Source organism: Halichondria panicea, chromosome 17, assembly GCF_963675165.1.
Source record: "Halichondria panicea chromosome 17, odHalPani1.1, whole genome shotgun sequence".
Taxonomy (NCBI): domain Eukaryota; kingdom Metazoa; phylum Porifera; class Demospongiae; order Suberitida; family Halichondriidae; genus Halichondria; species Halichondria panicea.
The window spans coordinates 4,880,618-4,895,696 of NC_087393.1; the positions used below are offsets into that span (position 1 = coordinate 4,880,618).

Below are 15,079 nucleotides of genomic sequence, written 5' to 3' on the forward strand. Positions count from 1 at the left end.
TTTCCACACTTTATATATTTTTTATAGAGTATAATTACACGGAATATACATTGTATAGTAATAAAGAACGATCTGCTATGAAAGTCAAACATGAAATTTATTAGGTTTGTATATGACAACGTTCATTGCATTCTTCAGATAATTCCTTCACACTCATCGGCAAACTCTGTATGTACATAATTATATGAGTATAGTGAAGTAAGTATATCCAAACTATATTGCTATATACAAAACACCTCATTAAATGCAGTTATAATTATTGGTAAAGTTTTTACTATACTAAACGTATTAACATGTAGCTCCGACCATGCAGCTGGAGGAAATATGTACAGAGTGCCTATATAATAATAATTACAAGTTAGCTATTACAAACACCTATAGCCTCCTTCACAAGGCCTCAGTGTGTCCTGGGATCGAGGCTAACTAATACCAAGCTCAGTGTTACAAACATCTTCCAAGTTTTGTGATCACACACCTGACTCTTTCTTAGACATTTCCATGGTCGAGTTGTTATTAGACTCCAGTTTCAACGAACTGTCCAAGGATGGAGAGGCAACACTGGTATTGACATTGATGAGAGTGGTACTCTGAAATGCAAAATAATGTACAATCATGTGTCACTGTAATTAGCTATACGGTCAGATTTAAGAGTGATACCTTGATGTTTTGACGTTGATGCTTTACCATCTTTTCCTTCCACCATTTGGAGTACGCATCCCTCACTGGCTTAGAGAGAGGTACAAAGAGTATAAAAATGGCCACTCCTTGGAATGAAACGAAGATCGTGAAGATGTACGACACTGGAAGTAGAGCAGGGATGTCGAACACCAGAACACCTGTGTTGATAATGTTACAATCAAAATCTCATGTATTATTGTTCTCGCCAGTTATCCATGTCAGTCCCATGACAGTGACCAGTGACACAGACGACTTCAACCAAGAACTGTATCAGAAATACATACTTCAAACAATGCATAATTTGTGTCTGTATCATATCCACATACCTCATTTCCTGCCGCTTCCCTTGCCTCTTTTGGTGTCTACATATGATAACTATTGCCATGATAAAGAAGCCAACATTCACCAAGAGAATAATCACCACTGGCACGATGAACGTCAGAATAAAATTAGTGTTGGAGTTCAACCAGCAGCTGCAAGCACATGCTATTATAAGACAGTGTAAATAGTTATCGTCTCTATAATAATATAGGCAGACATAACCAGAGTGATAATGCATGCACTTGTGTTACGCCTCTTATTTTTTAGATCCCACTTGTGTGTGTTTAGCAGGGAATTATGAGCCATAATCTCATAGTTTCCCAGGGAATTATAAGCTTGAGGGTATAAAGTACAAGTATAATTTTTTTGAATGCACAGAAATGATAATAAAGCTGTAGCTAGCTGCATGATAATTAGCTATGGCTGTTTAGTTTTTTCACTACCAGTTTCTATAGCGTTTGCTGGGTTGATGGTAGTGTTCACCAGTATCTTTTCTTGTCTCTACGAGGAACACTAAGAGCCAATGATTATAACAGTTCTGGGTGCATTGTCACAAGCATGAAAGCATGTCTTCAACTTGTAGCATTTGTCAACTTCGTCCTTCTGTTTCTATCCTGCAGCCATGTTTCAAACAGTAGACTCCTGTGTCTTTTTGGGAATGATAGTGCACTGTAGCATTGCTGCAAGCTGTCTTGCTAGCTAGCCGTACATATCAGAACAGTTTACTGAGCTGGGGGTGGGGCTTGAGTGCAGAGAAAAGAGGAGGCTGGGCTCATTTGTTGCAGAGTGCTTCCTGCACAAGGTGGAGTCACTAGTTTTCCATTCCAATATGTAAGGCCAATGAAAGGTTATTTAGCAGAGAAGCAGAAATCATCTAGCTTGTCAAAACAGGACATTTTCAAAAATAAAGCTGTTGCTAAGGCTTGCTACTTTTATAGATACACTTTTTGCCTGAGGCAGCATGAAAAGTGGGATCTAAATCAGTTAGCACATGTGCATTCGGTATCTATGGTTATAGTGTCCCTCATCCCTCGGGCAAAGCCCTCGTGATATGGGACACTATAACACATAGATACCTCATGCCTATGTACTATCTATAACATAGCACCTCTGTCACAAAACTTAAAATTCTGTATAATCAACATAAATATCTACACGTATAATTATATGCATACTTCGGTCTCGATAAGAGAGCGACTGAACTAACACTATGGGAGTGGCTGCATGTATGTGTGTATGGTATGCATGGGAACAGGAAAAGCACTCTTGATGAGAATTAACTCACACTATGGTGGTTGTATTGCTGTTGATCAGCTGGTAGCCATAGCTATCCTCCAAGCCAGATAGAGCAAAGCCCAACGGAATACAGAGGGCCATGTACAGTACAGGGGTACCTATATAGAGATAACATGAACACGATATCAAGTCTATTTGAATACAGCATACCATAGCTGACAATAGTGAAGCCGACAATGTACTCCCGTTCATGCTCTTTTACGAAGACTTTGACGAGGACCAGATACAAGACCACCCCCTCCATGAGCATCCACATGAAGGACACCAGTAACAAGTAGTGCATGAGAACTGCTACTGTCCGACAACCAGGATCCACCACACCCCCTCCCCCGTGAGGGGTTACCCCACTCACAAACATCAGCTGTGCCAGAATTAGACTCGCACACAAGTTGATGTGGATGTAGTTACGCATATTCCAGAGAGACCTGCACAACCACTAGGATATGCCCATGGAATAATTCCCTCTCATATTTTCCCAGACATTTTTAGTAATGATATTGTAGATAATTTTGTTTGGAGTCAAAAAACTAGTTAAAAGTTAGTTAAGATAGGAGAGTAGATGCTCAGCTTAGTATTTGCACACCTTAATGTTATAAAACGGGTAATATTAGCGAATTTTAGCGATTTTGTAATTAATGGAAAATGGTATACACTTTTGAGAGTATGCTAAAGCAAAAGCTAGCCTTATATATAACGACGCTGTCAGTAAGAAGAGCAGTCATAATTATAGTTACCTTAGGTATACCAATGCTACAATGGTTGCTAGCATGGCTAGTACAGAGAGTGATACACCAATGTAGCCAATCAGTCCCAGTACGAATGCATGCACACCTCCCACTATGGGCTGAGAGCTGAGGAGAATGGCAAAGTTAGTGAGATGTGTGCACTCGCACACAGTGTGTGTGGAGTTAGAGAGATTGTCATTTCTCTCACAGCCAGTAGTATTCCATCTTCCATTGACTAGCTGAGACTCACTGCACGAAATTATTTACAGTTAATTATAATTTTTTGGTTATAGGTTATATAGCCATAATTATAATACAGCAATGTTTAGAAGTGATTGTTGGGAGGCTTCTATCTTCTTCTATCTTATAGAAAATTGATTGCAGTATACTTTAAATTGGTCAAAACCCTGAAAAAATACAGAAGACCAAAGTAGAAAATTCCCTTGACAACACTACAACTATTACCTACCTTCCTAGTATGAACTCCCAGAAAACACACTTTGTTTCGCTGTTATCCTGCATTATTGCTCATTGTGGTCAGACATGCATCAAAGGGGAGTGTATAGTACTAGTTAAGGCCACTCTCGGTTTCTGGTCCACCGCCTGGATCAGATTTAGTATCTCATTTAAAGCCATATAGATTACAATTGCTTTTATAGGGACTTATATTGTGGTTTATTATTCGCGGTATCAAATTAGGTATGGTTCACTAAGGAATGCGAAAAGAATGAAGCTCATGCTCAAAAGCAATTGGCTGCTAACTTAGCAACAAGATTACGCAGGACTAGAGCAATCAGCAATAAGTATATATACAGGTTATAACGTCATGCCCTCGAGATCGATTTGAATTTTTATTTAGCTCTATCTACATGCATGCATCCTTCGTATGAGTATATTAAACCTAAGACACTTAATTATACACATAAACTGAGTGAGGTGCCTGCATGCCCTTTACATCAAAGTTGGCCTTTCTTAGTGAGTGGTTTCCACTGTATGTAGCTACAGTGTACAAATGCTTCAGTTATCCAGGAGGGAGGGGAAGGGAATACAGGGCTCACCCCCTCTCCTCGTTAACACTAGCCTGCATGGTTACCAACTTACCTGCGCCAACTGTGAGGAGTGTTTCAGTGTGACAATGACTGGCTGACTGAGCTGAATGTTGGCTGTGTCACAGATTTTGTCCCCACACTGCAGACTGGTGGAGACCACTGGAGATGCTAACACAGTGTTCCTCTCTCCCGGCAGAGTCCCGGGCAACAGTCCACTCATGTTCCTGTAGTAGACTGATGCCACAGTGACTGGTCCAGTTCCATTACCCATCATCCTCACTAACTCAGTGGGCACTCGGATGGAGCCATTGGTTGTTTCAATACCAGTGAAGTATGAGTCGTTGTTCCCATCTTGTTCTACCTCTTGGACTATCAGCTCTGTAGAACATTATTGCAAAACGTGCATTACAGATACGTACGTATGGTTTAGAGTATGTGTGGTTTAAGAATATCTCTTTGAGGACCTGTTAAATGAAGCATGCATGTAGAATTATAATACCTTTTATGAGACAAAACGTACATTTTCTGTTTACAGCTATACACTGTAAATTAGTGTGTTTCTATAGCTACAACAACTAATGACCTTAATTGTAACAAAAGGGAAATGAATTATGATAACCTGTACATTGTACGTTTCGCACAATAACCTCCTCTCTAACCCATACCAATATTTGATGTCCTAAGGCCGTATTTAGTCAGAGAGAGCACATTAAATGCCAGCTGCTCAATGGTAGCAAGCAGTGTACTCCCGACAATGGCGCTGGACTGTAGTGTGTGTGCATGAGTGAGCTTGTATGAGGAGGAGGAAGGTTGTACACTAAATAGGTAAATGGTGCATGTCATGGAATGATGTTAAATAAACACATAAACACACCTGATTAGTGTTCAGTGCTTGTTCCAGCAAGTCATCACTCACTTCCAAAACAATCTATATACAAGAAATGTTTACATCAATGACTTTCAGTTGTTCACAAATCATCGGGACTCACCTGACCAAACTGTTGGCTGTCGTTGATACCTCTCGCCCGATTTACCATATCACAGAGCAGATACATAACAGCTATCCGGTCAACAGCTTGTGGATCCTTCCTCACCAAGTCTCGTAGAGAAGTAGCTGCTTGACCAGGAGGCTAATTGGAGATAGAAATTGACATGAAAATACTCACAAGATGACTTACTTTTTGCTGGATTGCTCTCAATTTTTCACTTCCATTTATCTAAAGCAGGATGACAATAGAAAAAACATGTAAATTTTCTCATTGTACTTACAATGCTTAAAACATTTGAGATAGCAGATTCTAGTTCTTCGACCAAGGATGAATAAATGCTGAAAGTAACTGGAGCTGTTGGTGTTGATGCCACTTGAATGGAGCTTGTAGAGTAGGTAGTTAAGGTCCCCTTTTCTGCAGTTGTCATATCCGAGGTAGTTGGCGTCACCTCTTCTGCAGTTGTCATATCCGAGGTAGTTGACGTCACCTCTTCTTCAGTTGTCACATCCGAGGTAGTTGCCGTCACCTCTTCTTCAGTTGATGTGGTTAGATCACTTTCTACACTTGAATTGTTGATAGAAATGCCATTAAACATTTCAAAGAGTTGAGTGATGTTCAGTGGGGCTGTAGTTGCTATGCGACTAGCGACTGTTGTTTTATACTCACAGCCGAAGGTTGTACAGTTGAGACCAAACACTATCTTGTGATCATCAGAGCCATCAGAGCAGTCAGTAGATACACCGCCATTTCTAATCTCTTTATTCCAATTTGCTGAGCTGTATCAGTGTATAAAAATCTTGTACATAATGTATTTAGACATGGTTTTGGAGGTGTCTAGAAGCCCAAAGACACTGATTTACTATTCCGAGCGTACACGTGGCTAAATTACATTCATGGACACCGACAAAAGAGTGTCTAGATACTAGCTATAGTGCGCATGAGCAAATCTTGCCTCGAGGCTTACAACAAGTATACTGATTTTGCTTGACATACTAAGTAACTATGTAAGTTATAGCAAGAGCAGATGATGGAGTGTGTTACTACACGGATTCTGCATCATCTAGCTATGTACAAATCATTCCACATAATTATGCCAAAATGCTAAGTGCTGCTAACATTATTCATGATATTCATTATTATTAGCGTTATCAGCCGCACATGTACAGAGCACTTAGCACATTACAAACAAGGAGTATATGGTTAAGACAATAGTGAATCCGCAATACTATGCATATAATTATATATAGTAAGACGCTCTATCCCCTTATCTGCTCCTGCATGGTTATAGGTTTACTACGTCTCATCCTCCTCTGAGGCAAATTTCTACTACAGCACAACCTCGATTATCCGGACACCTGGGTTCCAGAGGCAGGCCAGATAGCTGAATATGCCGGATAATCGAATAGATAAACCTCGCATTGATACCACTTTATATTGATAAACAGCAGTGCCACATGGTTGTCTGCACATGAGCCGTTGCTTCCACAAAAAGCAGAATTCGACTCTAGGTTATCAATTATACCTTCATCCATTAATTATGCATCACATCACTGTACGCATGCGCAGTGACGAATACAGTCTTTCTGCGAAAGTTTATATCCGAAATACCCGCTATACGATATATAACACACCTTACGTACATGTATAAAGAAGAAGAAAATGAGCTTTCTAAAACTATAATTACATATACAAACTGATCCAATGATTTCATAATTCCTCACCATACAAACCACAGAGTATAGTGCAGATATAATTATTTTCTCATCAAAATAATTACAATTGACATTGCACAGCTATACTATAATAAAGAAATGATAATGCTTCTGTACATAACGTATAATGAATGAATTAAAGTCAAACATCAATAACTATTTAGTACATTTGTTTTTATGACTAACGTTATAGATAATTCCTTCACACTCATCAGCAAACTCTGTATGTACATAATTAATTATGAGTATAATTATAGTGTTCATTATTATCAGTAATGGATAATCATTGTTCCAACTTATAGCTAGATAGTCTAATTAATTGCAGTTGGTAAAGTTTTTGCCGGGTATACTAAACATGTATAGCTCTGACCAGCTGAAGGAACTATGTACAGAGAGCCTATATAATCATAATTACAAGTTAGCTATTACAAGCACCTATAGCTATTACAAACACCTATAGCCTCCTTCACAAGGCCTCAGTGTGGCCTGGGATCGAGGCTAACTAATACCAAGCTCAGTGGTACAAACACCTATAGCCTCCTTCACAAGGCCTCAGTGTGGCCTGGGATCGAGGCTAACTAATACCAAGCTCAGTGTTACAAACACCTATAGCCTCCTTCACAAGGCCTCAGTGTGGCCTGGGATCGAGGCTAACTAATACCAAGCTCAGTGGTACAAACACCTATAGCCTCCTTCACAAGGCCTCAGTGCGGCCTGGGATCGAGGCTAACTAATACCAAGCTCAGTGGTACAAACACCTATAGCCTCCTTCACAAGGCCTCAGTGCGGCCTGGGATCGAGGCTAACTAATACCAAGCTCAGTGGTACAAACACCTATAGCCTCCTTCACAAGGCCTCAGTGTGGCCTGGGATCGAGGCTAACTAATACCAAGCTCAGTGTTACAAACACCTATAGCCTCCTTCACAAGGCCTCAGTGTGGCCTGGGATCAAGGCTAACTAATACCAAGCTCAGTGTTACAAATACCTATATAGCCTCCTTCACAAGGCCTCAGTGCGGCCTGGGATCGAGGCTAACTAATACCAAGCTCAGTGTTACAAACACCTATATAGCCTCCTTCACAAGGCCTCAGTGCGGCCTGGGATCGAGGCTAACTAATACCAAGCTCAGTGTTACAAACACCTATAGCCTCCTTAACAAGGCCTCAGTGCGGCCTGGGATCGAGGCTAACTAATACCAAGCTCAGTGTTACAAACACCTATAGCCTCCTTCACAAAGCCTCAGTGTGGCCTGGGATCGAGGCTAACTAATACCAAGCTCAGTGTTACAAACACCTATAGCCTCCTTCACAAGGCCTCAGTGTGGCCTGGGATCGAGGCTAACTAATACCAAGCTCAGTGTTACAAACACCTATAGCCTCCTTCACAAGGCCTCAGTGCGGCCTGGGATCGAGGCTAACTAATACCAAGCTCAGTGGTACAAACACCTATAGCCTCCTTCACAAGGCCTCAGTGCGGCCTGGGATCGAGGCTAACTAATACCAAGCTCAGTGTTACAAACACCTATAGCCTCCTTCACAAGGCCTCAGTGTGGCCTGGGATCGAGGCTAACTAATACCAAGCTCAGTGTTACAAACACCTATAGCCTCCTTCACAAGGCCTCAGTGTGGCCTGGGATCGAGGCTAACTAATACCAAGCTCAGTGTTACAAACACCTATATAGCCTCCTTCACAAGGCCTCAGTGTGGCCTGGGATCGAGGCTAACTAATACCAAGCTCAGTGTTACAAACACCTATAGCCTCCTTCACAAGGCCTCAGTGCGGCCTGGGATCGAGGCTAACTAATACCAAGCTCAGTGGTACAAACACCTATAGCCTCCTTCACAAGGCCTCAGTGCGGCCTGGGATCGAGGCTAACTAATACCAAGCTCAGTGTTACAAACACCTATAGCCTCCTTCACAAGGCCTCAGTGCGGCCTGGGATCGAGGCTAACTAATACCAAGCTCAGTGGTACAAACACCTATAGCCTCCTTCACAAGGCCTCAGTGTGGCCTGGGATCGAGGCTAACTAATACCAAGCTCAGTGTTACAAACACCTATAGCCTCCTTCACAAGGCCTCAGTGTGGCCTGGGATCGAGGCTAACTAATACCAAGCTCAGTGTTACAAACACCTATAGCCTCCTTCACAAGGCCTCAGTGTGGCCTGGGATCGAGGCTAACTAATACCAAGCTCAGTGTTACAAACACCTATATAGCCTCCTTCACAAGGCCTCAGTGCGGCCTGGGATCGAGGCTAACTAATACCAAGCTCAGTGGTACAAACACCTATAGCCTCCTTCACAAGGCCTCAGTGCGGCCTGGGATCGAGGCTAACTAATACCAAGCTCAGTGGTACAAACACCTATAGCCTCCTTCACAAGGCCTCAGTGCGGCCTGGGATCGAGGCTAACTAATACCAAGCTCAGTGGTACAAACACCTATAGCCTCCTTCACAAGGCCTCAGTGCGGCCTGGGATCGAGGCTAACTAATACCAAGCTCAGTGTTACAAACACCTATAGCCTCCTTCACAAGGCCTCAGTGTGGCCTGGGATCGAGGCTAACTAATACCAAGCTCAGTGGTACAAACACCTATAGCCTCCTTCACAAGGCTTCAGTGTGGCCTGGGATCGAGGCTAACTAATACCAAGCTCAGCGTTACAAACACCTATAGCCTCCTTCACAAGGCCTCAGTGCGGCCTGGGATCGAGGCTAACTAATACCAAGCTCAGTGTTACAAACACCTATAGCCTCCTTCACAAGGCCTCAGTGCGGCCTGGGATCGAGGCTAACTAATACCAAGCTCAGTGTTACAAACACCTATAGCCTCCTTCACAAGGCCTCAGTGCGGCCTGGGATCGAGGCTAACTAATACCAAGCTCAGTGGTACAAACACCTATAGCCTCCTTCACAAGGCCTCAGTGCGGCCTGGGATCGAGGCTAACTAATACCAAGCTCAGTGGTACAAACACCTATAGCCTCCTTCACAAGGCCTCAGTGCGGCCTGGGATCGAGGCTAACTAATACCAAGCTCAGTGTTACAAACATCTTCTAAGTTGTGCACCTGACTCTTTTTCCATGGCCAAGTTGCTGAATATAATTATTAGACTCCAGTTTCAACGAACTGTCCAAGGATGGAGAGGTAACACTGAGTCTGGTGCTGACACTGATGAGAGTGGTGCTCTGAAATGCAAAATAATGTACAATCATACGTCACTATAATTATATACGGTCCGATTTGAGAGTGATACCTTGATGTTTTGACGTCGATGCTTTGTCAACTTTTCCTTCCACCATTTGGAGTATGCATCCCTCACTGGCTTAGAGAGAGGCACAAAGAGTATAAAAATGGCCACTCCTTGGAATGAAACGAAGATCGTGAAGATTCTTGTTGCTCAGCTGCAAGGAATTAAGAACAGAGTAAAGTAGAGCACAATGAAAAACAGTTGGTATACAACAATGTACAGTAGTTGGACCTAGGGAAAGCAATATTTATAGTATGCAAATATAACAAAGAGAGTACTTGGGTACAACACTTCTAGGAATCTGTTGTTACACTGGTGAGAATTAATGTACCAATGAACACTTGCAAGAGTGCACTACTGGGAATAGTGGAAAGGAAGCAATTAGCAAAAAATGTCAGAAGGAGATGATTCTAGGAATCTGTGGCAATAGGAACAGTGTACGGACATTACACTGATTCAGAATGAACATGCAATGAATTATAAAGAAAACAATTAGTTACACAAAAATGTCATAGGGAGAGGATTCTAGGACTCTGCTGGCAATTGGAACAGTGTAGGGACATTTATACAATACACTGAATGTATGCAAAGGGCAGGACATTACATGCACCATTACATGATATGCATGAGTAATACCATGGTAATACTTAGACTCACATCTAACTCTTTGTTGTGCCACTTCAGAGCAGCCACTTGCCTGGCCAAGTCTGTTTCATCACCCTATATGTATGTCATAACTATTAGAAAGCATCATGTCCTAATGTAGCTGTCAAACAATTATGTGGTGTTTATAATTATAGCCATAAAAGCACTGTGTGCCAACAAATACACTGCATACGGATTCAGGTAGCTATAGCGCCGGGAAAATGTTCGTTAGGTGCAAAGTTTCGCATTTTTCGACAGTGACAAGTGAAACCTTTGAAGGCGTCTCAGCAAACAAACAGGATGGCGCCCGTCTTGACGTTGTTGTGGACGGATTCTGGGGAAGTACCTTTGAAAGAACGTACCTAGATGTGAGCTCGAGGGTATTCAACCCTCTGGCCCCCTCTAACCAAAAGCGCTCTATGTCCGCCACATACAGGAGCCACGAAAAAGAAAAGAAAACAAAGAGTCCGTGAGATCAACTCTTCAATCTATGGTGAGATAGAACACTCCTCATTCTGCCCCCTCGTGTTTTCGTTGACAGGAGGACTGGCCCCAATCGCAACCACTTTTTATAAAAGACTTGCCTCCCAATTATCGGAAAAGTGGAAACAACCCTATGGCCCCACGATGCGGTGGCTGAGGTGCCATATTTACTTCTCCTTATTGAGATCATGCATCATGTGCATTCGTGTGCATGCATTCGAGGAGCAAGGTCATCCGCAAACTGCTTCAACTTACCCTTACCGTCAGCTCGCAGCGACTGTAGACGTAACAATTGCTGACTAGACAGTAAAGATCATTCATTACATTAAGTTTTTAACGATGTTTTTATGACAAAAAATGGCAAAAAATGGCTGAAGGTGAATATTTTAGTCTCATGAATCAGCCGCCCTTTTAATTATGGATCAGTTCAAGATAACACGATATACACTATATGTATTAATTATGTCTTGAGTCAGTTGTGTGTTGTGTTTATTTCTACGTCTTAATTTTCACATTTTTTGGGGAATAATCGGATTTTTTATGTTATGAGAATAATAGGCACATTTTTCAAGAATTAAAGATGGGTGAAAAAAAAGCATAATTTATCAGGGCCTATTGCTGACACTAACCTAAACTAATTGCCTTAATTCATCATCACCTCATGCAAACCATTATTATTTTTGTTGTTGTGCATTGTGAATTGTTGAAAGAAAAAAAATTAAATAACGCAAAAATTAAAACAGGTGTAGAAGCGATATGGGGCTCCCTCCCCATTTCGGGGCCCCCAGGCCCTAAAACGCTAGCGATTTTGGGCCCGTTCAATAGCGCTTTGAGGCCCCTCCAGCGATATGGGGCTCCCACTTATAACTTGCAGTGTATATAGATGGTATCTATGCTTGTAGCCTCAGCCTCATGCTTAAGTACTAGATGTCCTTTGCTGACTAGATCTTGCAGTACTTACTCATAATTATGTCCAAGCTCTCTTGCTGACTAAGTGCAGAGTTTGATAACACCATGTATGACTTGCAGGTCCTATTGCCAGTATTGACTAATGTTAGGCTAGCTATACCAGAGCAGGAAGATGTAGATCTATCCTCAACTGAACTCGAGAAAGTTGTGTTTATTTATTATTTTATGCCCCTGTTTAATATAAGTAAATTACTGTTCCTTTAACTGGCTCTGTTCCGAGTCTGTCTTGGAGTGGAAACTGGAGCTATACCTTTGAAAGAACGTACCTAGATGTGAGGGTATTCAACACCCTGGCCCCCTCTAACCAAAAGCGCTCCATGTCCGCCACATACAGGAGCCACGAAAAAGAAAAGAAAAGGCAATACGAACAAAGAGTCCGTGAGATAGAACACTCCTCATTCTGCCCCCTCGTGTTTTCGTTGACCGGAGGACTGGCCCCAATCGCAACCACTTTCTATAAAAGACTTGCCTCCCAATTATCAGAAAAGTGGAAACAACCCTATGGCCCCACGATGCGCTGGCTGAGATACCATATCTCCTTCTCCCTATTGAGATCATGCATCATGTGCATTCGAGGAGCAAGGTCATCCGCAAACAGCTTCAACGGCCAGCTCGCAGCAACGGTAGACCTGACAATTGCTGACACTAACCTTAACTAACTCCTCAAATCATTATCAACTCAAACCATTATTATTATTTTGTACTTTGTGGTTGGTAGACTCTACTTAAAAAAAAAAAAAACTAAAAAAAACAAACTCGAAATCAGATACTTTCCACACATAATGACGTTCTGTCTAAAAATAGCTTAAATTACGTCATTTCTTAATTCGCTGTGTCATCTTCGTGGGGGACCTCAGCTAGCTGCATAAAAGGGGTGTCTTCCTCAGCTAAAATCATCCACAGCCGATCGCAAAGAGCTGCAGTGGTTCACCCTCACCAGTTGTAGTCCAAGATGACAAGTTCACCAAGGCTACCTGGTTCCCGCTTACTTCGTTCAGCCATTGTCGAAGTAAAGAGATAACCCCACTGGCCTTTGCAGTCAAGCTATGGCTGTAAGGGCATGTCTGAGCAGTTAGTTTCTCAACTGAGTCTAGCTGTGAGGACACCTGAGGTGGTTAATCTCAAAGAAAACTTTCGGCTCAAAGGGCACTCTCACCATACAAGCGGCCACGCTATCACTCTACGGAGTGCTCAGTGGATGGTTGGGAGTGTCTGGAGGGCCCCATACGTTGTCCGTCTGTCTGTTGCCAGGCTACTCGTTGGTCTGGCGCAGGCAGGGGGGCAGGGCATGGAATAGATCTGTACGATCATCTTCTATAGCAGTGGCGTCGACCACCGGCACCAGATAGAATCTATAATTATAGTTCTATAGTCTGACAACAAAAGTTGTTGTGGGTTAATTTAACAAAAACTCAAGCTAGAAATCCAACACAGATAATTAGCATTTGTACAGTGACACTTATATATCATGCACATGCAAAATCAACAGTTTATCGCCGTCACCAGTCTCGAGCAAAGGTTATGTCTAATAATTTATTATGGTAGCTATTATTATAGTCAGACTATAATTTATATATAAGCCACATGCAACAATGATAATTATTGTCATTTACTAGAATTCATTGTATGCTGTAAGCATCTATTCTTCTCCAATTTGCTTCTCGTATCATTTAGAGTGTGCTGACTGCGTTTGCGTACCAGCTGGCCATGACATGCTATCAGGTTAATACTCTGACATTAAAAATTTTCGTAATCATATAATTATGTAATAAGAACCTCTTACAAGAGAGATCTCCTGGTAAAGACGGCACTAACATAAAGACTAAAATCTATTTGTGTATATATAATTATGCTCATGCTTGCAGTTTCCACATTTTATATATTTTTATAGAGTTATAATTACACGGAATTTACATTGTATATAATAATAAAGAACGATCTGCTATGAAAGTCAAACATGAAATTTATTAGGTTTGTATATGACAACGTTCATTGCATTCTTCAGATAATTCCTTCACACTCATCGGCAAACTCTGTATGTACATAATTATATGAGTATAGTGATAATTGTGGTTCTAAACTTATTGCTATATACAAAACACCTCATGCAGCTATAATTATTATAATATTGGTAAAGTTTTTACTAGACTAAACATGTATTAATATGTATATAGCTCTGACCAGCTGAAGGAAATATGTACAGAGTGCCTATGTAATAATAATTACAAGTTAGCTATTACAAACACCTATAGCCTCCTTCACAAGGCCTCAGTGTGTCCTGGGATCGAGGCTAACTAATACTAAGCTCAGTGTTACAAACATCTTTCAAGTTGTGCACCTGACTCTTTTTCCATGGCCGAGTTGCTGAATATATTAGACTCCAGTTTCAACGGACTGTCCAAGGATGGAGAGGTAACATTGGTGTTGACACTGATGAGAGTGGTACTCTAAAATGCAAAATTATACGACACTGTAATTATACAATCAGATTTGGGAGTGATACCTTGATGTTTTGACGTCGATGCTTTGCCAACTTTTCCTTCCACCATTTGGAGTAAGCATCCCTCACTGGCTTAGAGAGAGGTACAAAGAGTATAAAAATGGCCACTCCTTGGAATGAAACGAAGATCGTGAAGATGTACGCCAGTGGAAATAGAGCAGGGATGTCGAACACCAGAACACCTGTGTTGATAATGTTACAATCAAAATCTCACATATTATTGTGCTCACCAGTTATCCATGTCAGTCCCATGACAGTGACCAGTGACACAGACGACTTCAACCAAGAACTGTATAAATATCAGAAACACTATAGATTATTTGTGTCTGTATCATAGTCACATACCTCACTTCCTGTTTTTTTCCTTGCCTCTTTTGGTGTCTACACATGATAACTATTGCCATGATAAAGAAGCCAACATTCACCAAGAGAATAACAACCACTGGCACGATGAATGTCAGAATAAAAT

The 15,079-nt window shown here is 41.6% G+C and overlaps 2 protein-coding genes and 1 long non-coding RNA gene across 4 annotated transcripts in view; all 3 read right to left on the minus strand.

The window, feature by feature from the left end:
* The window catches only part of LOC135351720 (adhesion G protein-coupled receptor L3-like), a 21,552-nt gene continuing 6,473 nt past the window's right edge, over positions 1 to 15,079 (minus strand). Inside the window, exons 5-19 of the mRNA XM_064550798.1 lie at positions 5,339 to 5,834; positions 5,248 to 5,286; positions 5,059 to 5,199; positions 4,944 to 4,997; positions 4,735 to 4,834; positions 4,122 to 4,447; positions 3,490 to 3,536; positions 3,030 to 3,269; positions 2,446 to 2,720; positions 2,285 to 2,393; positions 1,005 to 1,151; positions 885 to 943; positions 658 to 836; positions 476 to 587; positions 1 to 166 (exon numbers count right to left, since the gene is read on the minus strand). Of these exons, the coding sequence (XP_064406868.1) occupies positions 135 to 166; positions 476 to 587; positions 658 to 836; positions 885 to 943; positions 1,005 to 1,151; positions 2,285 to 2,393; positions 2,446 to 2,720; positions 3,030 to 3,269; positions 3,490 to 3,536; positions 4,122 to 4,447; positions 4,735 to 4,834; positions 4,944 to 4,997; positions 5,059 to 5,199; positions 5,248 to 5,286; positions 5,339 to 5,834 (2,356 nt within the window). The 3' untranslated portion in view covers positions 1 to 134. The remainder of the gene's footprint in view (positions 167 to 475; positions 588 to 657; positions 837 to 884; positions 944 to 1,004; positions 1,152 to 2,284; positions 2,394 to 2,445; positions 2,721 to 3,029; positions 3,270 to 3,489; positions 3,537 to 4,121; positions 4,448 to 4,734; positions 4,835 to 4,943; positions 4,998 to 5,058; positions 5,200 to 5,247; positions 5,287 to 5,338; positions 5,835 to 15,079) is intronic.
* Positions 6,879 to 15,079, minus strand: part of LOC135351721 (adhesion G protein-coupled receptor L3-like) — a 23,945-nt gene continuing 15,744 nt past the window's right edge. Inside the window, exons 16-19 of one of the 2 annotated variants that reach the window (XM_064550799.1) lie at positions 14,841 to 14,899; positions 14,614 to 14,792; positions 14,449 to 14,557; positions 6,879 to 6,991 (exon numbers count right to left, since the gene is read on the minus strand). In XM_064550799.1, coding sequence (XP_064406869.1) covers positions 6,927 to 6,991; positions 14,449 to 14,557; positions 14,614 to 14,792; positions 14,841 to 14,899 — 412 coding nt within the window. In that variant the 3' untranslated portion in view covers positions 6,879 to 6,926. Of the gene's footprint in view, positions 6,992 to 13,983; positions 14,144 to 14,448; positions 14,558 to 14,613; positions 14,793 to 14,840; positions 14,900 to 15,079 lie in introns of those variants that run through there. The other variant, XM_064550800.1, reaches the window with a different exon arrangement.
* On the minus strand, positions 9,795 to 10,945 carry LOC135351722 (uncharacterized). The gene is made up of 3 exons (XR_010399498.1): positions 10,671 to 10,945; positions 10,020 to 10,167; positions 9,795 to 9,951 (listed from the first exon to the last, which is right to left on the minus strand). It is a non-coding gene; the product is annotated as an uncharacterized LOC135351722 (long non-coding RNA).